Below are 24,449 nucleotides of genomic sequence, written 5' to 3'. Positions count from 1 at the left end.
TGAGTGTGGACCTCATGTGGTCTTATTCCAAGTCTAAATTCTAGCTCCAGGCAGAATTCCTCCTCCCTCCACCTCTCTCCCACATCTCCTCCTGCCCCCAGCGTGTGAACAGGTACCGCGGGCCCTCTCTCCTGAGGCCTAGGCTGTTTCCCTCCCAACTCCCCTCGTCCGCTCGCACCCAGCCGTGCGCGGCGGCTTGGTTTCGCGCTTTACCCCACCCACAGCTTTGCCTCCCGCTTCCCGCACACCCCCTCCAAAGTACGGAGGCTAGAGATGGGGATCCTCGCGTCCCACGCTGGCCCTGGCACACCCCGCCCGCCCCTCCCGGGCTCAGCCTGGCCCACCCCGCGGGCCTGCGGTGGCCTCCAGCTAGCGTTTTACCCGCACGCGGGAGAGGCGGGGCCCTCGAGACCTGAAGCCACTGCTCGTTTTGAGAGCACGGCGCCCCCCGCCAGAATTCCGGAGAGCTGCAGGCGCTCCCTCCGCGTGCGTCTTGGCCTCTGAAAAGTTAAGTTTTCACCGCTCTGTTTGGACAGTCTGGAGAAAGCTGGGGAAGGTGCAGTGTACACGCTTATGTGTTAAAAACGCCATTTAATTTATTTAAATTCTCTCCAAAACAAAACAAAAACCCACCCACGCACTCCCCCTCCTCCGCCAAAAAAAACCCCAAACTTGTTGAGCAAGGTTCTAGGCAGGTCCAAGAAAGTTTCAAATCAACCGAAGAATCGGTACGGGGGTGACGGCGCCGCAGCCCAGGGACGATGAAAATGCTGAAGTTATTCGGGGACTCCACCAAGAGCCGTCACCACCCTACTCCTGGGAACACCGGGAAGGTGCAAAGCCGCTTGGGCATGGCCTGGGGTTAGAAGGGGAAGGTTTTGGTGTCAGAAACACGTCTTCTGTACTCCGCAGCGAGGAGATGACCTTTTACACACATTTGCCTGACATGTCAGAGAAGACGATTTGAAACCAGCTCTTTGTTCATCTTGAAGTTCCCGCGACCGCAGCCTGGGAGGGTAACTGGGTCTGTCCACGACGCCCCGGGCCCAAGCCCAGGACAATCCGATCTCGTGGCCGCCGGAATGGGGCTGGCACTGTCTCCGGGTGAGTGTGGCCTGAGGCGAATCTCGCCCTCGCCTCCCTCTGGGCCAGGTGTGACTCCTGAAGAGGTGAGCTTCTCGGGAGCCCCAAATCCTGTGGCTTCTTTTAAAGCTCCCCTCTAATTAGAAGCAGCGCTGAAATCACTTGAGTGATTTTATCTGTCATGGGAAAGCAAACCCCAACCCAAACCTCAGTTGCCCATCCCAGAGCCATCAACGCCCCAATTCTCCCTTTAAAAGTTTTTAATGGAAAAGATAAAGACCTAGGAAGCCCCAGACGAGTAGGGGAAGGGCAGTGAATTTGGAAAGTGGGAAGAAGGGGCAGAGTTTTATACAGAAGCGTTAAGAGTATGAGTGAGAGAGTGTGAGAGGGTGTGTATACGTGTAGGTTGTTTTGCTCTCTATGTGGGAGGAGACTATACCTAAAAACCAGAGATGACACAGAATCATGAACGTCTTCACCTATTGAGCAACACTTCATCTGGAATCCAACGCCAAAGCAGCCCTGGGGGTAGCAGACTCGGATCCGCTAAGGCTGACAGTTCCCTGAGCCTCGTGGGCGGGTGGGGATGTGGAGACGACGACTCGGCCCCACTGCATGTGTCCAGGTGCGCGGGACTGTCGGTCTGTCCCTTGCCTGGGTCTTGCAATTCCCCAACCTCCGACCCTCACCCTGCGGTGGAGACTCCCCCAACCCAAAAGTTCCGAGGGGAGGAAGCCGTGGGATGAGCACGTGGATGCCCCCACCACGTGAATGCGAAAACACACTCACGCTCGCATGGCACCCAGCACACTCCAGCAGTCAGTCCGCTTCGGTTCCCAGGCCAGGGACTGACCGGGAAAGCGGGTTGGGGCTGTCGGGAAAAGCTGGAGCTGATGGCGAGATTGCCGCGGCTATAAATCCATCACTTCCCAGGTCAGCTCCGCGAGGTGCTGGGACTGCAGCTGGCGGAGTGAATTCCTGGGCCAGCGCGCATGCGTCGGCAGGTAGCAACCCAGCTCTTTATGACCAGGTGAGATTTTGGTGAGCAGGTAAAAAAGGACGATTTGCCTAGGCGATTCCAGGGAGCGAGCCTGGCCGAGCCCTCCAGCCCATGCCCGGCGGGGACCAGTCGCCAGGAGCGCCGAGCTGCGATGTCCATACTTGCCAAAATGGGGGACTGGCAGGTATGGGGGTTTGCCTTGGCTAGGGTTGAGGTGGGCGGGGGTGGAGTGGGGGAGGGGGCCGAACGTGGCGGGGGTGGGGTACAGTGGAGGGGAGGAAGCGCGGTGGCCCAGGGCAGGGGAGTCGTAGGTGAAGCGCATCTGGCAGCTCCCAGGAGAGCTCCCGGGAGAGAACAGAGACAGGAAAAACGAGCGCAGGCAGTGGCCGTGCGCTGGGGGCAAAGCGTGGCGCCTTCGGGGCCCCGCGCCGGGGAAAGTCCGGCGCACGCTCCACAGGTGGCCTGGGGGGGTCATTTGTGGTTTGTGCTCCAGCCGTTTTCCCCACCCCCTCCCACCTCAAGTAGAAACTTGGGTGGATGACTAATTCAAGAAGGGGGAGGGCGCAGGGCTGGGGCTGCGGTGCGCGGCGGCGAAGGTTCCCTGCTCGCTGTGCCTTCGGCCTCGCCCTAGACCCCTGAATTCCGCGTTGGGGTGGGGTTCCGGTGCACCTGTCTCTTTTGGTGTCTGCAGGCTTTGGGGACCAAGAGTGTGTGGAGAATGCAAGGGGGTCCGGTTGGCCAGGTCACGGCGGTGGGCATGTTCCTTTGGGATATACTTAAAAGAGTTTGCCCAAAGTTTAGCTACCCACTCAGTCTGCTTCCTGAAGTAGGTTTTCGCTGCTTGGGCTAAGAACGAGGTGTATGTGTGAATGATGGGTGTTGAGGGGTCCCGAATTTGCCAAAACCAATGCCTGCCAAATTTGGCCCTTCTAGGCCGCAGGCACCACAGGGCTCACTAGGCTTGGGTCCTGTTCTTCCTGAGCCCCGGACTCGACCCCGGCCACAGAAGCATTTGTCCAGCGCTCTCCTTCCAACTTCCAGGCGTTCTCCCTAGGGGAAACAGGGCAGCTCTGGCCAGGCTGGTGAGGGTATCAGCCTCTGTCCTGTCTCCAATTGCATAATGGGAATTGCAGGCTCTGTTTTGCCCCAGCCAAGGGAGGCCTGGTCAGGGCAAGAGTCCGTGTGCCCAAAAGCATGCGGGACTGTTTGACCCAAATGCCCTGAGCTTCCCAAAGAAAAATCGAGGCCCTGTTACTTCTAGGCCAGTCCTTTCTCTTGTTTCAGATTTAGGGCATTGAAAGTAAAAAGTTCAGAGAAGTCCCATCTTCACTAGGCTCCCTGGAGTAGGAGAAGGGAAGGTGTTTTGCATTTGGGGATTTTTTTCCTTGTACTTATCACTTTTAAAATTGAGCTATTTATATACCCTTCCTTGCATTTAAACCTCACTAAATGCAGTTTCATCCCCAAGATTAGACTAATTTTGTGGTTTCAGGATGCAAATTCCACACCAAACACAAATCCTGGGAATCCATACCTTTCCCTCCCCGACCCAGCGGGCTCAAGGCCTTTCCTAACTCTCTTCTGTGGAGGCTGAAGGTTTGGAGAGTCCTTTGGTAGCAGTCTTTGGGATTTTCTCCTTAAACCCAGGTGAATTTCGTGGCAGAATTCCCAGGTGGTGAAAAGGCGCCTGCAGGTTCTGCCTGGGACTGGGCCTCCAGGGGGTCCGACTGAGACTTTAAAGCTGGGAGGTTGAGGCATGGAGAGGGAAGGAGGGAGCCGCCTGCCTGGCTCCTGCGGGCTCACAGTTGGGCAAGTGGCGGGAGGCCTGGATCTTGGGTGGGGCCAGCGGATTTGGGCCCCGGAGGGGCCGGATCCGCTCCGCTGGGCTGGGCCTGTTGGGCTCCAGGCTCCCACTGGGCAGTGACAATCGGAAAAAATAGTCATTCTGGCCCCTCGCTGTCTCTTTCTCTTGGTGTACGTCTCTCTCACACAAATGCTCTTCTGCGCCCTTTCTACGCCCTCACGTCAGGCCTGGATCTCCAGCCCCTAACCCCAGGCCTGGCGCTGCTAGCCTGGGGTTCTGGCTGGACCGGAGCATTGACATGCAATGAAGCGACTTATCGTAGTAAAGATGCTCACACAAACGCTGCTTAGCTGGCTCCAGGGGCGACTCAGGCCTTTCATCAGCGCCCACACTGCAGGTGGCGGCACAGAGCTCCCAGGTCTCAATCTACACCTCAATGGCGCCCTCGGCGGGAATACAACAACAGTTTGGCCGCCCTGGCCCAAGTGGAGCTAGCGATCTTTTGGGCGAGGGGCAGTCAGGACAAGGAGAGGAGGGTTGAGATGGGGTTGGAGGGACTTCAACACCAGCGGAAAAACAGAAGAAAAGAAAGTGAAACTTAGAGTTCCCTTAGCACACTGTGGCGATGCTTACCGTGTATTAAAAACCCATGCTGTCAGGCCTTGGAATTGGCCTATAGGTCACACTCAGACTGTGGCCTCTGTTGGGAAGGTGTCCATGCTCTGGGCTCAGCTTCTGATTTCCACCCAATGCGCTGTCGGCAGCAGGGCAGGCAGCCAGGGTCTGGCCCTGGAAATTGACCATTTTCTGGGCGGAGGGCGGCACCAAGCCTTGAGCCCGGTTCCGCCAAGGGATTGTGCTCACCTTCAGGTAGGGAAAGGAAGTGCCCAGAGCATAGGGAGGATGTCCCTCCAGCTCCGAAGCCCCTTGCCAGCTCTAGCTTCTCCCTAGCTTTTCCAAGGCCTTTGGCCTACTACTCTTCTTGGCTTGGGGAATTTGCTGAGGTCTTCTAAAGGGAGATTTCCTTCTACAGCTTTGGGTGGAGCGTATATGTTGGGGGAGAGGGGGTTTCTTCCTCCTCCTATCTGCCTTCCACCTGTTAGGGAGCACTGGGATTTACAACATCTTTCATCCCTTTCCAGGGATGCACTGTGGAAATCTGGTAAGCCTGGAGAAACAGGCCCCAGTGAATCAGAGGTCCTTCCTAGAGCAAATTTGAGGCAAGATCTAGTGTTTTAGGGAGTTTGAAGTATTTAACTAGGAGCAAAGGACGATGGAAACTTTTCTGGAGAATAAATGAGGGAAGCTCAGTTAGAAAAAATCAATTACTCTGTATTTTAAAGTATCACATTAGATCTCTCTTTTTTTTTTTTCTTATTTTAAAAAAATCGCTCAAACAAAAGGGGGAAAAGCCCCGAAGGAGCGAGCAGGCCCCTGTATGGAGCCGGAGAGCCTGGACTGGCCAACCTGGACGAGGGGGTGGCTCCCGGGCCTTCCGGTTCCGCGTCAGCCAGGCTCTGCGCCGCGAGCGCGCCCGCGTTAGTAACATCACCAAATCATGAAGGAACTCTTCCTGCTTTAATTAAAAAGCGGAATCTTGGGAAAACTGGAGCAGATTAACACAGCTAAGAGTTGGTTCCCAGTGATTTATTTTGATGCACGCATGAGGCGGTATCTAGACTTGCAGGCGCACACGTCTGTATTTCGGCTCAACTCCAAAAGTGGTTGTGCGTCTCCACAGGACTTCTGTATTCTTGTCCACGTCTCACCTAGGAAACCTTAGCCCGAACACCAGGTTGAATCGTCAGTCGGCCCTGGCTTCACACAGACGGGAGGAAAATCACTTAACCCCCGGAGCAAGTAACCTCTTTAGGGTACAACTTTTATTTTACACGCCGCAATTAAGGGATCTCAAACCCCAGCCGAGCGACCGAAGCCCTTGGGCAGAATCTCCAACCTGGGGGAAAGCGCAAAGCCAATAAAACTCCCAAGGCGCTGCGGCCGGAGGGGGTGGCTGCCGCGAGCGGAGGCGATCTCTTGTTGGGCAAAAATCCTGGAGTGACTTCGCCGGTCTTGGTTTGGTGGTTATGTTTAATTGCGAGAGGGATAATGATTTCTAATAAAATTGCACGGGGCCAAAAGGGCAGCTCGGATAGTGGCGGCAGGGGTAAGAGAGAGAGAAATGCTAGAAGCCGGGCCCCAGGCGTGGCCGCTCAGACCTCGCACAGTGCTGGGCTTAAGCAGAGGGCATTTCTGGCGAAAAGGAAGCGGAGAGAAAGAGAGCAAGGGGAGTGGGGCGGAATTGGGCTGAGGGTGGGGGGCGGCGCGGGGGCAGGGACGTGCGGAGGAGCTCGGGGAAGGTCTCGTTAGCTGGCAAGCCGGCGCGCGCTCTAGTAGCAAGTTCGCGGCTTGGAGAGGCCTTTATACCTGGATTGGAAGGGCCAGCGGCAGATTGTGGTACTGGCGAGCAATTGGACTATTGTTGATATGCTAATGAGGCGATTAGGCTGTTGGTAAAGAGCTGGAAAAGGGAAAAGTTTCTACCATTAGAGGGAGATCTCCGAGCGCACACGGGAGCTCTTTCCCTTCTCTCCTCCTCCTCGCCCTCCTCCTCCTCGCCCTCCTCTTCCTCCTCGCCCTCCTCCTCTTCCTCGCCCTCCTCCTCCTTTTCCTCCTCCTCCTCCTCCTCCTCGTCCTTCTCCTCCTCCTCCTCCTGCGTTCACCGCCGGCAGCCGGCTCTTTGCGCTTACCCAGAGAGTAGCTCCACTTGGGTGTGAGGCGGAGAGGGACTTATCGGTTCACGGCGATCCATGAAAATGCTTTGGAAACTGACGGATAATATCAAGTACGAGGACTGCGAGGTAAGAGCAGCGCCGGCTCAATCATCCTTGCAGCCGCAGACTCGGAGCTCGACCCTCCCTCTCCTCCTCCTCTCCTCGTAGCCAGCTGCGAAACGCGGGTGGGACAAACTTTCCGCAGAGCAGCGCCTGCCCCTCTGATTCGCCCGAGAAACGCAGGGGAGAAGCTGCAGAGGGAGAACGTTGAGACGCTCCCTTCTTTTGTTTCCCTCCTCGAAGCCATGTCCTACTTTACCCCTTTTTCTGATCAATTTTGGCTGTGACTAAGAGTGGAGTAGAGGCGAGCCAGGGTTTTTGAAGCAATTGCTGGCAATTGGCACGCGCCTGTGCACTCCGCGTGTCTCTTCAGCTAGACTGTGAGGGCCCAAGTCACCAGAAAGAGAAAGGAAAGAGAAAAACCCTTTTTCCTCTTCAACTTCCTTTCTGATCTTTACTAGTTAGTCCCTCTTCTATTGATTCATTCATTTTTTCTTTCCCTTCTTCTTTTCTTTCTAAAGAGGTTCTCTTCCCGGATTTGGAGAAGGGACGGCACACTTTGCTCTGAGCTGGATTGCAACTCCCTGTAAGCGGGTTCAACTTCGGGGTACTGATTCCGGTTGCGGGGCTCGCTCCAGCTTTGCAAGAAGTTCTAAGCAGCTTCTACCTCTGAGCCACAGGGTTCAAGCACCCCATGGGGTGTGTGTGGGGTGTGTGTGTGCTGCGTGCAGCCTGCTGGAGGCTGGGTTCCGGAGCACCAGCCCCTGCACCCGCCCAGAGCCACCGTGGGAATACTGGCGCGGCTGCAGACCACCTTCGGTGCCGCGAGCCCGCTGGGCAGATAGAGCGCGCCTCCTTGGAACCCATTTTAAAACCCAGAGTCGCCAGAGCTCGACTTCTTAGGGCAGCCAGGGAGGCCCTCGCGCGACCCGTCCGCCCGCAGGAGGCGCTGGGAACGGCTACAGTCGTACTGAAATGAGTCTGTGGCAGAGACTGGGGGGAAAGCAGAAGATTACCTAAATAAATAGATGACAGTTTCGACTTTTGCTGTATTTTTTTCTTTTTTAGCATTTGGAGCTGGGAATGTTAGGCAGAGAGGTCTGAGTGCGGGCGCAGCGGTGGGGGTCTTGACTTCCCTTGAAATCAGAAACCGGGTTTATGTGAACGATGTGTCACTCGCTCCCTCCTCTTCCTTCTTTAGATTATTTTATTTTAAATCTTTCTCCTTTCAGGTCCTCCACCCCCTTTTCGCCTCCACCCCTCCCCCCGTAGACGGGGCACCGGGTGACATCCCATGGGTACCGGTGCTTCTCTGGGGGCTCCTGTCGCGCATGGGGAGGGGCTCAGGGACCCCACGTCAGATCTGTCGCTTTGTTTTTGAAGCTGGGGAGTGGGGAGTGGTTCGGTCAAGTCGGAATGAAACTGAGTCTCCTAGGACAATTCACAAAGTACCCTTTTGGGCTTTGGGCCGCGGCTCGGGCATTTCACTTTCGCAGAGGCCGAAACCCAGCTCCAGGTGCAGGCGCCCCGGGCGGGCGGGGTCCGAACCTCCGCGGGCTCTAGACGCCGACGGGACGGAGGAGGGAGTGAGAGGGGTGAACTTGCTCCCCCAGAGGGACCCTGTGGGGGCGCGTGTGAACGTGTGTGTGAGCGACGCCTAAAAAGATGAGAAAGGAGAGGGAGAGACGAATAAAGTCAAGGCTGTTTCAACAACTTTGGCGGCCGTGGCTGGCAAGCGGCCGAGCGGGGATTTCGGGTTTCCGAGCTGGCTTGGGGCAGTCTAATTGTGCCCGGGCTCTGCAGGGACACGCAGGAGGCGAGGAGCCGCTTGTTCTGACAACCCGGCGGGCAGACTGGCAGCGGCGGCGCGCCGGGAGAGCTAGCCGTGTCATCTGGGGAGGCGTCGGGCGGGAGTGGCTCAGCCAGTCGGACGGGTTTGTGCGGGCAGCGGGGAGCCCGTGCCAGCGGCGCCCGGGTTGGGCCGCCTCGCGTCTGTGCGCGCCCGGGCCGCATCCCGGCTCCCTCTCCTGGATTCCCCGCCCGGGAGAGCGGAGGGCAGAGCAGCAGCGGCCGCGGAGCGCACGGCCCCAGTGTCCGAGGGAAGCTCAAGAGGAGGGCGAGGAGAGGGCCAGCGGAGCGGGCGGGCCGGTCCCGGGCGGGGCGCCGGGTCATGGAGGAGCCGCGCGGCAGCGGGCAGCCGAGTCCCGAGTCCCAGGCCCGGCTGCGGAGCGGAGGAGCCCGCGGCCGGAGAGGGCCGGGACGCGCCTCCCGCGCGGAGAGCCGGATGAACGTGCAGACGCGGTCCCCAGCAGCTCCTGCCCGCTACGCACGACCCCCGCCGCATCCCGAGGTCTGCCCCAGCCTTTTAGGTCTGATTGTCCGCGCTCGCTTCCTCTCCCCTTCCTCCTCCCCCGCGGCCTCCCCCTCCCTGCGCGCCGGCTCGGCCCCCTCCTCCTCCCCCTCCCTTCCTCCCTCCCTCCCTCCCTCCCTTCCTCCTCCCGGGCTCTCCCTCCTTCCTCCCTCCCCTCTCCCCACTCCCGGCTCCTCTCCCTCGCCCACACTTTCTTTCTCACACACGCACGCAGGCACATTCTCCCTCTCTGCGCTCTCTCCCTCGGTCTCCCTCTCTCCCTCTTTCTCTTTCACTTTTGCATGCCCTGCAACCTTTTAAAATGTTGCCCCTTCCCTGTGATTCGCCAGACGCCGCGCCGCGGCCCCCCGCGCGCTCGCCCGCTCCCTCTCTCGCCCGCTTTTTGTCTCTGGCGCTCCCGCTCCCCACCTCCGATTTGCTACACTGAGACTCCCGTCAATGGACTGCATTGAGAGCCGGCTCCGGCGCGAGTTGCCTCTCCGCTTCACGCTCGATTTCCAGGCATTCTTCCCTTATTAAGTATTCGTGTAATATTAATAGTCATGAATATCTGCTATTAGGAGGCTCCAGGAACGCTGCCCGGCGCGGTTATTAGAAGCTCGAGCGAAGCCGCCGCTAAGGAAAGAGGGGGAGACACGGATTAAGGAACACGCACACACACACACACACTGACACCACTTTTTCCTTTTTTGGGGTTCTTCATTTTTTAAAGAACTTTGAATCATAACCAGTCACGGCAGGATAGAGACCGTGGGCTCGACCAGCTGAAGGCGCCGCGCGAATCGGCGGTTCAAGTTCGGATGGATCCGAGCCGGGCTCCCGCTCTCGGGGGAGCGTCGGCGCCGTGACCGGAGTCCTGGGTGGCGCGGGGCTCTCGGCGCCTTTTGTGTGGGGCGCGCTCGGGCGGCGGGGCAGCCGGGCGCTCCAGGCTTGCTTGTTTTTTTCCACCCTGACTCGTTACCCCAGACTCTTCGCAGATGTTAGTTCACAGTTTTTCAGCTATGGTGAGTCCCACCCCCACCCCCATCCCTGTTTCCTTAGGAATTCTGTTCTGGAAACCTGGTGCCGCGGAGCTGCCTGAGACTTCGGGTTTCACGCCCAGGTTTCCTTCAGGACACCCCCTCCCTTTGCATTTCCCCCCTTTCCTCCTTTATCTCGCTCTTTTCCATCCCTAAACCCAATGCCTTGCCACCCCCAGTCCCCGCTCGCCCTCCCGGCGCACGCAGACCTACCTCGCCGCTGCTTCCCAAGGCGTGTTTCTCGCCGCGTTCATCTTTATTTCCTTGAGTCTTCACTTGTTCCCGAGATGTTCTCAACATTTGATGCTTAATCTGTCTGCAGGAAAAGCGTAGCCCGGTGTGTCCCCTACCCTTGGGGCCTGCGGCTGAACCTCCGAAGGTTCGCATTCCCTGAAATCAACTCAGTTCGCTTGTTTTGCAAGCGAATTGCAATAGAGGAACACAAAGTCAGGCGTTTCTTCTGCCCTTTGGGGCTGGGGTGAAAGGGGCGGGGGCCTCCGCCCCGGGGTGCACCTTTCTCTTTTAAACCCAGTGAGGCTGAATCTTTATATTTTAAACCTTGACTTGATGTCCCCCTCTTCTCATCCATATCCTAAATCTACTCTGTCGAGAAAAAGGCTCTTAACTGAGGAAGCGAAAAAGACAGACCCCCGATCCTGCAGTTAAAACCTTCTTTAAGCTGGTAATTTAAACGTGCGTTTTCGTTACAGCCCCTCTGCGAAATATGTTTTTATTTAAATAGTCATGAAACGGTAATAGTCTTTGAAGAACGTTTATGATTTTTTCCCTCCAAATAAATGAAAGAAGGTAAACAATAACGCAGTGGCAGACAGGTTCCAGTCCAGGGGAAAAGAAAAGGCCGCTTCTGCTGTTCAATATTTAAGGAACTTTCATTTGGCTTACGAGAGGTTTCACGCCGCAGTTTAACCGGCTGTATTCCAGACCTTTTTCTATCTTTTCCCCCCTTTGAAAGAAACGCCTAGGGAAAATCTCTTGTGCCCCTACGTTTACACAATCTAATTCCTCTGCGTTTTTAGAAGGGCCTGTTTCACCTCTGGGATATTTTCTGAAATGAACAACTTAGAACTGGTTTTTTTTCGGCGGCCTGACGGCGGGAGCGGGCGATTTCCGACGCAGGCTTGCCGAGTGGATTTTACGTGGAGCTGTAACTCGACGCCTGATGTCTTGCTCTTTCCCCTTCCTCTCGCTCCTCTAGGACCGTCACGACGGCACCAGCAACGGGACGGCGCGGTTGCCCCAGCTGGGCACTGTAGGTCAATCTCCCTACACGAGCGCCCCGCCGCTGTCCCACACCCCCAATGCAGACTTCCAGCCCCCCTACTTCCCCCCACCCTATCAGCCTATCTACCCCCAGTCGCAAGATCCTTACTCCCACGTCAACGACCCCTACAGCCTGAACCCCCTGCATGCCCAGCCGCAGCCGCAGCATCCAGGCTGGCCCGGCCAGAGGCAGAGCCAGGAGTCTGGGCTCCTGCACACGCACCGGGGGCTGCCCCACCAGCTGTCGGGCCTGGATCCTCGCAGGGACTACCGGCGGCACGAGGACCTCCTGCACGGCCCACACGGGCTTGGCTCAGGACTCGGAGACCTCCCGATCCACTCCTTACCTCACGCCATCGAGGATGTCCCGGTAAGAGGCCGGCGGGCCGTGTGGGAGGGAACGCTGCTCACCTACCCGCAGAGAAGAGATCGGAAACTTACGGCCGGCGGGCCTGGGTTTTGCCCAATGATACCTTCTTTTAAAAACATTTTATTTTATGGGGGGGGGCGTTTTGAGGAGTCACATAGACGACCAAATTAAGAAATTAAAAAAGTAGCTTCGAGCCCTGCCTCCAAAACAATGGTTCCTGGAGCTCCCTCAAACAATGCCTGCATTACCATTTCCACCAACACAGAAATAAATCAGACGAATGTCACTATTAACAATATCTTCCCCTCTCAACGACAGTAAACTGTTTCAATTGCGAGAGGATCTAATTCTACCGCTGAGTCTGGCGTGGGGATTTCTCCTTCTGGGAAAGATGTTAAATTCAACCAAAAGAGCTCATTAAATGCCCTCGAAATGTAAAAGAAAGTGTAAAAGACATACTAAGAAGATCATTTCAACCAGATTTTATAAGCACCAGTGAAATCTAAAAGTTATGCATACACCCTATTATGATTAAAGTAAGTAGCAAATCCAAGCAGGGGGACATTAAAATGCAGCCTTCTTCTCTTCCTAGGGGTGCTGAGTGGTGACCTCATAAATCATTAGCTGGGTTCCCAAAGCCTATCAGAACCTGCTACACCCCATATTAAATTGTTTTGAGACTGTTGGGTAATATGTCGAGTTCTAATTCAGTTATCAATAAATGCAGTTTAAAATGATTTCTAAATAAGCATGGCATTAGCACATTTACTATTTACAATGCAAACCAGGCTATTGATAATTTGAAAACACTTTCTGAAATCAAACTTAAACCGGCATCTCTGCTTCAATTCTATGTATTTATGGTTTCCTCACAACCTTACTGAAATGGAATTAGAGCAAGCCAATAATTTTATTAAAGCTGTAAAGGCTTCTGTTAAAGCTGCTTTTCTTCGGAGAGGAAATGTATCTGGATGTGATTTTTGTTAAAATGCTATTTCAAATTACTGCATCAAATATTGCAGCAGTATGTCCGTTGACAGTTTAATGATTACTACATGAGATTGTAAGGAAAATGGTCAGATGAACTTACCTGCTTGCTCGGTGAATTTAAAACTTTAAGTTCCATAGGAAAATAGAAAATTTATCACATCTCTCATTTAGCCCAGTTAATCACTGAAATTTGTTGGTTCTGTTTAGCAGCCCTTGCATGGAAAGTAGGAAAGTAGGTTTAGTAAGGTTGCTAGTAAGCAGTATAAGGTTTAGTAAGATGTGTGTGTGTGTGAGTTTGTGTGAGAGAGAGAGCTCCATCACACTTACATGGCCTTATAAACCGATAGTGAATTTTTTGGAAATAAAATGAGAGGAGCAATAATTTGTAACAGAGCAATTTAAAAAAGAACTGGAAGTTATGATCATTTTAGTTCCCTTTCCCAAAGAGTCTCTGAATTGTTTTCTTTGCCTGTCCATTGGAAATAATTCAATTGCAAAATAATGTTGCAAGCTTCTTGAACTACAGTGAATTAGAATTGCTCTGCTTTGCAAAAATTCCAAGGTGGCTGGTGTGAATTCTTAACACCTGTATAATCACTCTGTGGTGAAATTGGTCAGTAGGAAAAATCCACCAAAAGATTAAATAAAAACAAGAAAATTCAGTGCTGCTCTTCCCTCTCCCTCCCCCACCTTTTAAGAAAAAAAAATTCTTTCAAAGGAATTTGGGTCAAGAAAAAGGTTGTTTTCATTTTTTTCCATTGCTGCAACAGTTAACCTTCAATAAGAATGACTTCTAAATATTTAAAAAAATCAAATCAATAGTGAAAATTATTTAATCATTAATATCTCAGTAGGGTTTTAAACTTAACAGTCTTCCCTGTATGGACAAGGTCTAGAAATAACACAAATAAAAGTATTATGCCACACTACATTTACTTTATGGGTTTAGGGTGCATGCATAAAGGGATCATATTTCCCCATATAGTTAAAACACAAGAACTGCAGCAGTAGTCATTTCTGAACATTTCTCAATTTAATTATACTTAAATCCTGAAGCACTTTAGGCAAGTTACAAATGAGAGCATTGAGTATAATAAAACCTGTAATAAAGCAACTTAGTACCATCCACCCGGAATCATTGCGATCAGGCACAATTAACAGGAGCATAAATCCAAGACAGAATGGAAAATGTTCAGATCAGTATTATTGTTGGACAAAGACTAGAGAAGGAAGTAATAGTTTTTTAAATGGTAATGCCTGTGTTTGGTAACGATTGCAAAATCTTCTATCTCAGCAGCCCTGGTGCTAATTTGTAAACACAGCCAGACATTATATTGCCTGTCAGTTTCTGCATTAGAAAACATGATTTCATTTTACTTTCTAATCACGTTTGACTCTAGTGTGCACGTATACCCATCCATCTGTAAAAGAAAAAAAAAAAGGAAAAACAACCCACACCTACAAACCTGCTGCTGGACAACAGGAAAGCAACCTCAGAGGTTTTTTGTTTTTGATCATTTTCATATTCCTGCCGGCTTAGGCAGCAGTCTTTTAAAAAATTTATTTGGAGATTTCCATAAGTAAAGGTGTGTGTATATGCGTTTGCTCCTTATTATGCCACCTAAACGTTTTCCAACACCCTCCTATTACTCCCGCCCCTGTCATTTCTATTGTGTTTCTCTGGCTTTTGCTGCCTGAACACCTAAATTGCTGAAGTCCAAAGCCATTGAGGCACCAAACTAAAGCTAGGTGCATTTCTAAATGTTGATCTGACTGTGAGAAAGATTAGGTGCTCCTAAACTTGATTTAATTTCCAAAGAAAGTTGTATTCCCCACCCCTCCCCCTTCAAACATAGATTATTTGCTGGGGGCAGGAGAAATTGGACATGGATGTTCAGTGAAACCTCTTGAGTTGCAAAGCCCCAAATTCCAATAAGCCAAGAAGAGATGTTTATGTATAAATGTCATCATACAGGAGGGGGAATTTCAATTCTACGCCTTTCCCTCCCCCCATCTTGCAGGGAATATTCATTTCCTTTTGTTTTGATTATACACTTACATCCATGTGTATCCTTTTGTTGCAGCATGTAGAAGACCCGGGTATTAACATCCCAGATCAAACTGTAATTAAGAAAGGTAAGCCATTTCCTTCTGCATTCCAAGCATGTCCTTACAGGCAGAGTGCTATTTAAAAAGAACTTGCAGAGCTGTATTTATTTTTTTCAAATAGGATTTCCTAAAGGCTCAGAATTAGCAAATAGATAGGCATAGAATAGCAATGCTTAAATAATCGGGCTTTCAGTATGTTGGTAATGGCAATAGGCTAGCTTTGTTCTGACTCATGATTTGACCACTTAATTTAGTTTAATGATATTTGGACAAACACATGAAATGTGCAATAGTTGAGCTGATTTGGAAACAGCATTTCAATTTTGAAACAGATTTAGTTAATCCATTGTGTGAAGTGGAGTTAAGGCCATGAGGGTTAAGAAGTATATAATACTAAAATAGTACAAATAATATAATATTAATATAGGGACAGATGATAAAGGCACTCTTTATCAGAGGAAAAAACCCTTTCATGTTCTTCAATTTAGTTTCTTGTTAGCTGTTTCAGTTTAAGGGTTTCAAAACTTTGTGAATTAGGTTAACAAAAATTTAACTTTGGTTAAAATTAGCATCATGAAGATATCAGGATTATTAGCATACTTGTTCAGAGCAGAAATTGTTAGAAAAGTGTCAAGTGATTTGGATGGATTCGTAATTTGTATTCTGTTTAGCGAGTAGAAATAAAGTTTACTGAATTAATTGCTATTCACTCCTGGTAGCGGCTTTTTTTTTTTTGGTTATGGTGGCGATGTTACATTTCAGGATCCTAGGCACCACCAGAGGACGATGCTATATAAAACTGTTCTCATTTCTAACCCCAATCAGTATATTGTTAGCTAGTTTAAAGTTTCATTTTTGCATCTGTGAAGACTTTGTCACGTCAAATTAGATGTGCAAGGGATAAATCTTAAGAGATGCTCTTTCCAAGTCGACATGATAATTGGCTCTTTTATTAGTAATCTCTCAAGAGTTCGTTTAACTCCTATTGTCTCTATTAGCCTCCCCAGAGCTATTAATGTCACAAGTCATCTATCCAAAACCTAGAGCCCCCCACTTCCTCACGTCTAGAATATCCCCATTAAAGAACGCATGAGGAGCCTGTGATGAGAATGTGTGCATATTATATGTCTCTCCAAGTGGAATTTTAAAATACAAATGCATACTGTACTTAAATGGGTTGTGAATGCCTCTGAATTACATTGGTGTTGAGAAATGCAAGGCATTAGTATACTTTCTGCTGGTCTTGAATTTTTTTCTAACAATGGTGGGTCCAACAATAAAGAGCTTAGGGTTTTAACTAGGAAGAATATATCCATCCCCCCTTCCCAAAGAAGGCGCCTAAGCGGAGAGAGACCATTAAGTATTTGCTCAACAAAAGGGCACATTGCTGTATTCTACAGTAGGCCTGTTCCTCATTCCCCAACCCCCAGTTCAAAACTGAGCTTGGAATGGATCTCCGAAACTGAGTCTTTTTCAAAATTGAACATAGGAAAGGCCCTATTTATCAAGATGGGACATGTGCGATGTGAATCCACAACAGAATCCGCCACTTCCCAGCTTGGTGCCACAACTGAAAGGCTCATTTACAAGCTGCTTTAGCCATCTAAACTGTTGACTGATTTTAATAATAGGTCTTTGAAGCAATTTTTCCCAACACTAAACGTCTCACCCCGCAAAACCCCCGAAGTACACATAACTTGCTCTCGCTCTGCAAATGTAACCCCCTCCTCTGCACACTAAACCCGTGCTCCTGCATCCTGCCTGGGGCCCACTTCGCTCGGATGCTCAGAGTCAAAGGGGTCACAATTTTATCACCCATCTCTAGACAGCATCCTTGGCGAAGAGGAAAGGGTCAAGGCAGAAACGCAGGCCGGCCTGGCTGGGGGCGGGGCGGGCCGCCTCCTCGCCGCCGGGTGAGGCAGAGGCTCGATTCCGAGGGAGGGAGTAGAGCACGGACTAGAAGGGAAGTTAGAACGTGCGAGAAAAAGCTACAGAATTTCAGAGCTGGACGGGAAGAAAAGCGGCAGCTGCGGCCCAAGCCTTGGAGCCGGCCCTGGGGCAAGGGCCGAGGTAGGGTAGGACTCGGGGGGATCCTTGACGCCCACACGCAGCCTCCCCGTCTGTCTCCGCAGGCCCCGTGTCCCTGTCCAAGTCCAACAGCAATGCCGTCTCCGCCATCCCTATTAACAAGGACAACCTCTTCGGCGGCGTAGTGAACCCCAACGAAGTCTTCTGTTCAGTTCCGGGTCGCCTCTCGCTCCTCAGCTCCACCTCGAAGTACAAGGTCACGGTGGCGGAAGTGCAGCGGCGCCTCTCACCACCCGAGTGTCTCAACGCGTCGTTGCTGGGCGGAGTGCTCCGGAGGTGAGGCCCGGCACGGCCCCGCCCGCCCCGCCCCGCGGCCGGGGGACACATTGCGCCTGCGCCGGGGCGGCGGCGGCGGCCGCAGAGCAAACAAGCGTCGCGCCGCGGCCCTTCCTTCGCGGGAAAAGAAAGAGGCGGGGAGAAGAGCGTAGAGCTGAGTGGGTGGAATCTGGGGGCGGGGCGAGGTGGCGCGCGCCTGCGCTCTCCGACGCCTTTCCGCGCGCTCCGGATTTCTGGTGCGCGCTCTGTCCGCGGCCGTGCGCTTGCCGCGTCCTTCGCGCCCCCTCCGCGCGCACGCGCAGCTCGCTCCGCCGCGGGCTCAGTCCCGGCGGTGGCAGCCATGGGGCGCCGTGCAGCCGCCTTTTCTCTCTGCGCGCACCTTGCAAGCCTAGGAAAAGCTCCTCTCAGGCTCTTCGCTTTGCCTTACCTCTGTGTAGGGTCTCTGGCAGCAACTGGCCGTTCCTTGTGTAGGTTCTTAGTCGAATGGCTTTAAACCAAAGGAAGAGAATGGTTTCTTTTTGAGTTCGCACGCCGTGCCCCTTAGTCACTGTCACCTCAAGACCCCCATGCTGGAGGCGCTCGCATTTGATGTTTCCAGTTTACCATTTGGGCCCCTGATGTGTGCTAGGCTGGGCGCGGGCACGTTTACGTGCATTATGTAGTCGCTACCAATGAATGCATCTGTTACATACCTAGCCAAGAATTCTTACCTTATCCCTGCAAGGTCTGAATGATTCATTTAGTAGATAAGATTTTATACGGGTCAGCAAGGTAAAGCACCTTCCCTCAGGGCAGGTTTCTGCCTGCTGTGGGCTTCCGCCTCCTAGGATTCCACTCATTGTGAGTTGTGGGGCTTCTGTTGAACTTACCCGGATGATATGTTTCTTCTTCTTTTCCTCTTTCTCCTTAAATAAAACCAAGAACTTCATTGTTTTTCCTTTTATTCATTTATCTATTTATTTATGCACCAACAGTTCCACTCTGCTAGGTACACCCCATACAACTCCTATAAAGATCATTTTTTGGAAGGTTTTAACATCAACCATCTTAATCTTCCTCCTTCACAGTCATTTCTGCTCTCCCTTTGTAATCTTTCACTGACACAGATCTTTTCTCTGCCCTCTGCTTTTTCCTCCCCTTCCCCCATCCCCAATATTGGAGACTGTTTACCTAGGGGAGTATAATCTAATCCACACAATTAAAGAGCACTTGAGTAGGGAATAAAATCTGAAATTAATTAATTTGCTGTTTTATTTAAACAATTTATCTTAACCACTTTCTGATTATTGGAGTCTATTTAGACATCTGTTTAGAACCGCCTCCATTGTCTCTGAAATCAGTGAAATTTTTGAAGGCTGATATCAGCCTTTGACATTTCCAGTTAGGCTGGTGACATGGCATGTAAACAGTTGGTGAAATGAATTTCCCATTGGAACTAAAGCCAGAGCAAGAAATGTGAGAGTGATGATAACTTTGGTTACTCTGAACAACCTAACAGCCGATCTTGCAAAGACAATTTAAAGACCCCATTGGGATTTGTGTGATTGTAACAGCAGGGAAAATATACAATAATCAGTTGAACTCAAGAATACCTCAAACCCTAGAGATCAGAGCTGTGTTTGTTTGTTTGTGGTTCTTCTTTAGAGAGTTGGGAAATCAAAACCTTTCAACCTGCCACAAAAGTTGCAATAATAGCTGAAGGGGGGAGTGCTTTACAGTTTAACAAGCATTTATCTCCTATGATCTTTCTGTACCATTTCTTCCTAGGTTCCTTCCTTTAAATGTCTTGGGGCTATCCTGTATTTTTAAAAGCCCATTTTAGGAAGCTTTCAAAATGATTTTTTTTAAAAATGTGATGCAGAGCAACCCAATGTTTTCTAAATCCCTTTCTCGAATATATTTGTGAAACAGGGCGAAGTCTAAAAATGGAGGAAGATCTTTAAGAGAAAAACTGGACAAAATAGGATTAAATCTGCCGGCAGGGAGACGTAAAGCTGCCAACGTTACCTTGCTCACATCACTAGTGGAGGGTAAGCGAATCCATTTGCTAACTAGAAGGGAACTGCCTTCTGGGAAAAGGAGTAATATTTAGTGGCTAGATGTTTGGTTGTATTGTGTATCAATTGGGCAGTTTCATCTTTCCAGAGATTATAGCCGGAAGTAAAGGGAATTCTTTCATGGCAAAAAAAAAGCTGTTTGCGTATATTTCTGTTCTTCTTCCTTCTTCCCCTCTACCACAAAATTACACCTCCTCAGTCCAATTCTGACCTCAACAATGCACAAATTTAAGAACTGCACATTGTCCAAGTTCCTGTCTCCTTTAAAGAGCTCAGCAGTAAATCACTTAAGTTATTCTGACATCTGCGTTTGAGAAATGCGTGACCATTACTTCCTGAATTAATTTGGGAATCTTTGACCTGCATCCTGATTTAAGACCATCCTGAAAGCTCAGGGTTATATGCCCTTTTTGGGTTTTGTTTTCCAAATGTATGCTTCCTTATCTCATGTTCAGTTGTGCTTCTCTCCTGGAGAGGAAGAAAAGTGAGCAATTTTTGACTTTGGATTGTTTGGATAATATGGAAAGAAAAAAGAAATATAAGCATTGCAAAAAGTTTCTCATGGCAGTTTTTAACACACATACACACTTCCAAGCTCCTCAAAGCAAAAGGCCAAACCTTGTCCTCACTCCCTGCTCTAGATAAACTGTCTCCAGAATCCACTCACATTCCTACTTCCTCTAGATTCCTAAGTTTTTCTGATACAAAACTGGCTTAAGTTTGAAATGAATGGATAGCTCTCTTGTGTTTTTCTTTGTGTCCCATTGTAAATGTCTCATGCTGATAGAAAAAAAAAGGCATTTGAAAGTACAGGGCAGATTTTAAAACTAGCATTTATATTTAAAGAAGGCATTTTATCTTATTTATATCTTGTATTTGAGGAGATATATTACACTTGAATTCAAGTTCTAGCTTTGTAAATTACTAAAGAAAAGTTTACAATCATGTATTTGAGGAGGAATCCCATGAATTCCATTTGTTAATGATGTCGAAGATGATAATAATAATTGTTTAAAAAATCAGCAATTGTTCTGTGCCAGAAACTCAACTACAGTGGCATTATATTAAAAATAATAACAGTACAGGGAGCGCTCACTATTCATACCCCAAAAGAATTATACGCCAAGAAAGTGGTAGTGGTGGCTTAGGGTGTAGCGTGAGAGTTAGCCTGGGTTTGAGGGTTGAGTGCTGTAGCAGGGAGGCAGTTTCTGGAGAACTGTTATTGTTTGTGATCCGCTCCATTTTATGGAAACAAGCTCTGCGGAGAGGGCTTTGATGCTCTAATTGGCGCATGCGTTCTTCCGGAGCTGGAGCTAATGGCAGGAAGCCCTGCAGTAAAAACCAACTGGTTCAGGAAATTAAAACCAAAGATTCGAAAATCAACAACACAGACAGACTCAGTGGAGTGACCCTCAAATCCTCTTGGTTAATCGGTTTGGATGAACAGATAATTATATGTGATCAAGTTAAAATGTAAACCCTCAGTTGTTCCCCTGCAGAAAAGCTCAAGGAGTAATTATGAATATCATTTATGAATGTGTTGATAGGTGTGAGTTTGGAATACAAGAAACATTTTTAAAAAATTGGGGAAAATGTCATTCAGGGTAGGGGATGAGACTGGATGTTGGTGGATGGGATTTACATTTTCAAGTGATCTCGGCCTTCTAAAACAAGTGGTTTATTTTCCTGATAAATGCATCCACCAGATCCTCCAGAGAAGGAAATAAAATGCATGAAATGAGAAAACAAGTAGTTTGTGTTTCCTTCAACATCTGGGTTAAGGAAATGAGGGAATGGGGAGGAGGTTTGGATTCCCAGTCTTCATTCTCTTGCACTGGCTCCCTGCTCTCACCTCTTGCCAGGAGAAGCTGTCCACCTAGCCAGGGACTTTGGGTACGTGTGTGAAACCGAATTTCCTGCCAAAGCAGTAGCTGAATTTCTCAACCGACAACATTCCGATCCCAATGAGCAAGTGACAAGAAAAAACATGCTTCTGGCTACAAAGTAAGGCATTTACCTCTGCGGGGTCTCTCTGGCGTCTCATTGTCAAGAGAAACAAAAATCATCATTTTTGCTCTTCCTTTTCTCCTCTTTTCCCTTTGTGTGAATCAGCTTTGTTGCTGCAAATATTGAAGTTACAACAAAGTTTTATATACCGTAATCTATGTTGGGCAAAGTGGAGTGCGCCTGCAGTCCCAGCTACTCTGGAGGCTGAGACTGGAGGATCACTTGAATCCAGGAGTTTGAGACCAGCCTGGGCAACAGAGCGAAACCCTGTCTCTTAAAAAAATAATAATAAAGTAAATCATAATCTTCATTAAAAGGGAAATACAGCTGGGATTGTTAGTGTGCTCCCATCTTTTTCCTCTCATCTGTTCCACCTTCTCTCTCTTTTTTTTAATTAATGTGTATGGGGATGCAGTGTAGGAGGAGTTTAATTGAAGCTGAGGGTAGATTTGTGTCAGTGTTTCAGAAAGACAAGAATCAAATCCTCAAAGAGGTAACAGACTTGCTTGCCTCTATCAGTTTTCATCTCGTATCAATATGTTCTCCAAGGGCAAAGATTAAGCAGTGGCCTGCAAAATGTGCAAGCCAGAAGCTGTCCTAGTTTTAACCCTAATCCCTTATTCTATTTCTCCCTCCTTGAAGGTGCCACACACACCCACACACACACACACACACACACACACCCCACATAAGTTTTAGCCTACAGGCAAGATGTCAAATAGGTTTCAAAATGGCCCAAGTTATATTCCCATCGGTGCCTGGGCTGAATAGGCTTCTCCAGGTGGTGTGTGAAAAGAAAATGACTGTTTTGATATGTTTTCTGGAAATTAAAAGGCTTGTTTGGAAGCCCTTAATTATCAAAGTCGATGTCACAGGAGGTCATGGAACCAGAGGGCAGAAGCTGAGGCCTTGGGTGGGACTCTGTTTCTGGCCTGGGGACATCAGCTGGCCTTGAAATGGGGAGCCAGCCAATGGTCCCCACTCTTCCTCCTCTCCCCCCCCACCTCCCCAGGCCAGGCTGCTGCCCTCCAAGGAAGGTCCCAGCTAGTCCTTGCTTCCGGATTCAGGGACACAGCTTCCTGTGTGCAGGCCTCATCTGCCTGTATTTGTGACTTTTCAAAACCTTTTCTGAAATTTCAACTTTTCTTTTTCCCTTAGCTTCCTAAGCACATCCATATTCACAATTTCCCTAAAGAATTTGTATTTTGAGGTGTGTGAGAAAAGAGGAGGAATGGGAAATTGAAATGTCTATTTCTTCTTCTCAAACACTATCTTGACTTATCTCCAACTCCAGATTTTTTGTGCCTTTTTTTTAAAGGCAAAATAATCCTAAGCAAAGTTTTGCATTTCTGTCCAAATTCAACCTAATTTGATTTGAAGGTGAATAAGTGGAAACTCCATTCCACAAACTGCTGCTGAGGTCTGTCTAGAGGAGCTGGGAAGAGGGTCTCTGTGATATTTTGAGTAGGAAAGCTAATGGCTGCATGGTATTGGGGAGATGCTTGTTTCTCACTTCCGGTCTATTTCCCTTTTCTTTCTTTCCCTTCCAATGTGTGAAGTATTTCCCTGTGTTTAGGATGTTTGGTGTAAGGGAGAAACGTGGGGATAGAAGTTTGGCATCTTTGAGGGGTGTGTGTGTGTGAGAGAGAGAGAGAGAGAGAGAGAGAGAGAGAGAGAGAGAGAGAGAGAGAAGGGGGGTGGGGAGAGAGTCAATTGTGAAAGTAGGAAGGCCATGCATTTAAAAAAGGAGAGATGATTCAGCGGACACTGAGAGGTGATTGGATCTCCCAGCGTGTGGCCACACAGTCTGTCTGTCTCTGTGGCCTTGGGTCATGTCAGGTGCCCGCCGAATCCAGGCAGAGGTAACTGCAGGGAGAGAGGTTCTCTCTGCTGCCGCTGCTGCCCAAAGGGGACCTCATGTCTGTCTCTCTCTGCTCCACTTGTGCTGCAGACAGATATGCAAAGAGTTCACCGACCTGCTGGCTCAGGACCGATCTCCCCTGGGGAACTCGCGGCCCAACCCCATCCTGGAGCCCGGCATCCAGAGCTGCTTGACCCACTTCAACCTCATCTCGCACGGCTTCGGCAGCCCGGCTGTGTGCGCCGCGGTCACGGCCCTGCAGAACTATCTCACCGAGGCCCTCAAGGCCATGGACAAAATGTACCTCAGCAGCAACCCCAACAGCCACACGGACAACAGCGCCAAAAGCAGTGACAAAGAGGAGAAGCACAGAAAGTGAGGCTCTCCTCCCGCCCCGCCCCCTCCCGCGCCTCACCTGCCCTCGCGCGCCCACCCAGTCGGTCCTCCCCACCCCCTGCCCCGGCGGGTGACAGCTCCGGGATCAGCAACCCTCTCTGCTGCTGCTACTGCTGCTGCTGCTGCTGCTGCCGCCGCCGTCGCCGCCGCCACCGCCGCCGCTGCCGCAGCCACTGCCCTTCGGTCCTGCTGAGTCTCTGGGACTGCTCTCTCGACTGTCAGTGGGGCAGCCGCTGCCACCTCAGCCTCAACTTCCCCGTCAGCACCAACACCCTTTGCCCTAAAGTGGAGCCTAAGAGAACAGAACAGGCCTTGAAGCCAGCAAAGAAAAGTTCTGTCGAGTTTGTGAACCTTTTTTTTTTTAAAAACAAACAAACAAACAAAAACAACAAATCAATGACAACAAAAAATTTAAAAACTTTTTTTTTCTAAAAAAAGAACGTAAAATTAAAAAAAAAATTATATGAGCTTCATGGGACTGATTCACCACCTTCCCTTACATACTTCAGTTCAGATTGTAGCCATACTTAAAAAGAAAGCAAAAAGGATAATGACATTTTTATCAGTATTGTGAATAAACTTGAACACAGATACACGAAGTTCCATGTTATGTCTTCAGTTGTAGAAGTTTTTCCTCTTCAAGGTAAAGCGACCAACTTGAACTTTCTCTGGCAACACGATTCAAAGTTATATAAGGGAATCAGTGTTCACGTCTCTGTATATATTTATTTATGTGTAATTTAATGGGAATTGTAAATATGGTGAGTCTGTTTTAAGCCTTTTTTTTTATTTATCTGGTGATCTCGTTTACCTCTTGTTTAGTGGGTTTTGAATCTTCCCTATTAGTTCTTCATGTGGTTCATGGTACTTATTTAGAAATCCAAGGTTTGGGGGATTTTTTTT

At 49.8% G+C, this 24,449-nt stretch overlaps 1 protein-coding gene and 1 long non-coding RNA gene across 4 annotated transcripts; one reads left to right on the top strand and one right to left on the bottom strand.

Moving 5' to 3' along the window:
* Positions 1-2,234: 2,234 nt before the first annotated feature.
* Positions 2,235-24,080, top strand: TFAP2A (transcription factor AP-2 alpha (activating enhancer binding protein 2 alpha)). Of its 3 annotated transcripts, none has more exons than XM_012639626.1 (7): positions 2,235-2,267; positions 11,328-11,762; positions 14,837-14,888; positions 16,994-17,225; positions 19,137-19,255; positions 21,145-21,286; positions 23,241-23,529. In XM_012639626.1, the coding sequence occupies exons 1-7, from the start codon at positions 2,235-2,237 to the stop codon at positions 23,527-23,529; spliced, it is 1,302 nt and encodes a 433-aa protein (XP_012495080.1). The 3 variants fall into 3 exon arrangements, with proteins under 3 accessions (XP_012495080.1, XP_012495079.1, XP_012495081.1); XM_012639625.1 differs by lacking the exon at positions 2,235-2,267 and adding an exon at positions 6,656-6,748 and having other exon boundaries at positions 23,241-23,827; XM_012639627.1 differs by lacking the exon at positions 2,235-2,267 and adding an exon at positions 9,296-10,096 and having other exon boundaries at positions 23,241-24,080.
* LOC105806485 lies at positions 5,522-9,350 on the bottom strand. Its single transcript, XR_001137269.1, has 3 exons — positions 9,303-9,350; positions 6,638-7,008; positions 5,522-6,408 (listed from the first exon to the last, which is right to left on the bottom strand). It is a non-coding gene; the product is annotated as an uncharacterized LOC105806485 (long non-coding RNA).
* Positions 24,081-24,449: the final 369 nt, after the last annotated feature.

The sequence above is a fragment of the Propithecus coquereli genome, unplaced genomic scaffold (genome assembly GCF_000956105.1).
Source record: "Propithecus coquereli isolate 6110/MARCELLA unplaced genomic scaffold, Pcoq_1.0 Scaffold141, whole genome shotgun sequence".
NCBI classification, from domain to species: domain Eukaryota; kingdom Metazoa; phylum Chordata; class Mammalia; order Primates; family Indriidae; genus Propithecus; species Propithecus coquereli.
Note: the sequence above shows the minus strand (reverse complement) of the source record. Positions and strands in the feature narration are given on the sequence as shown.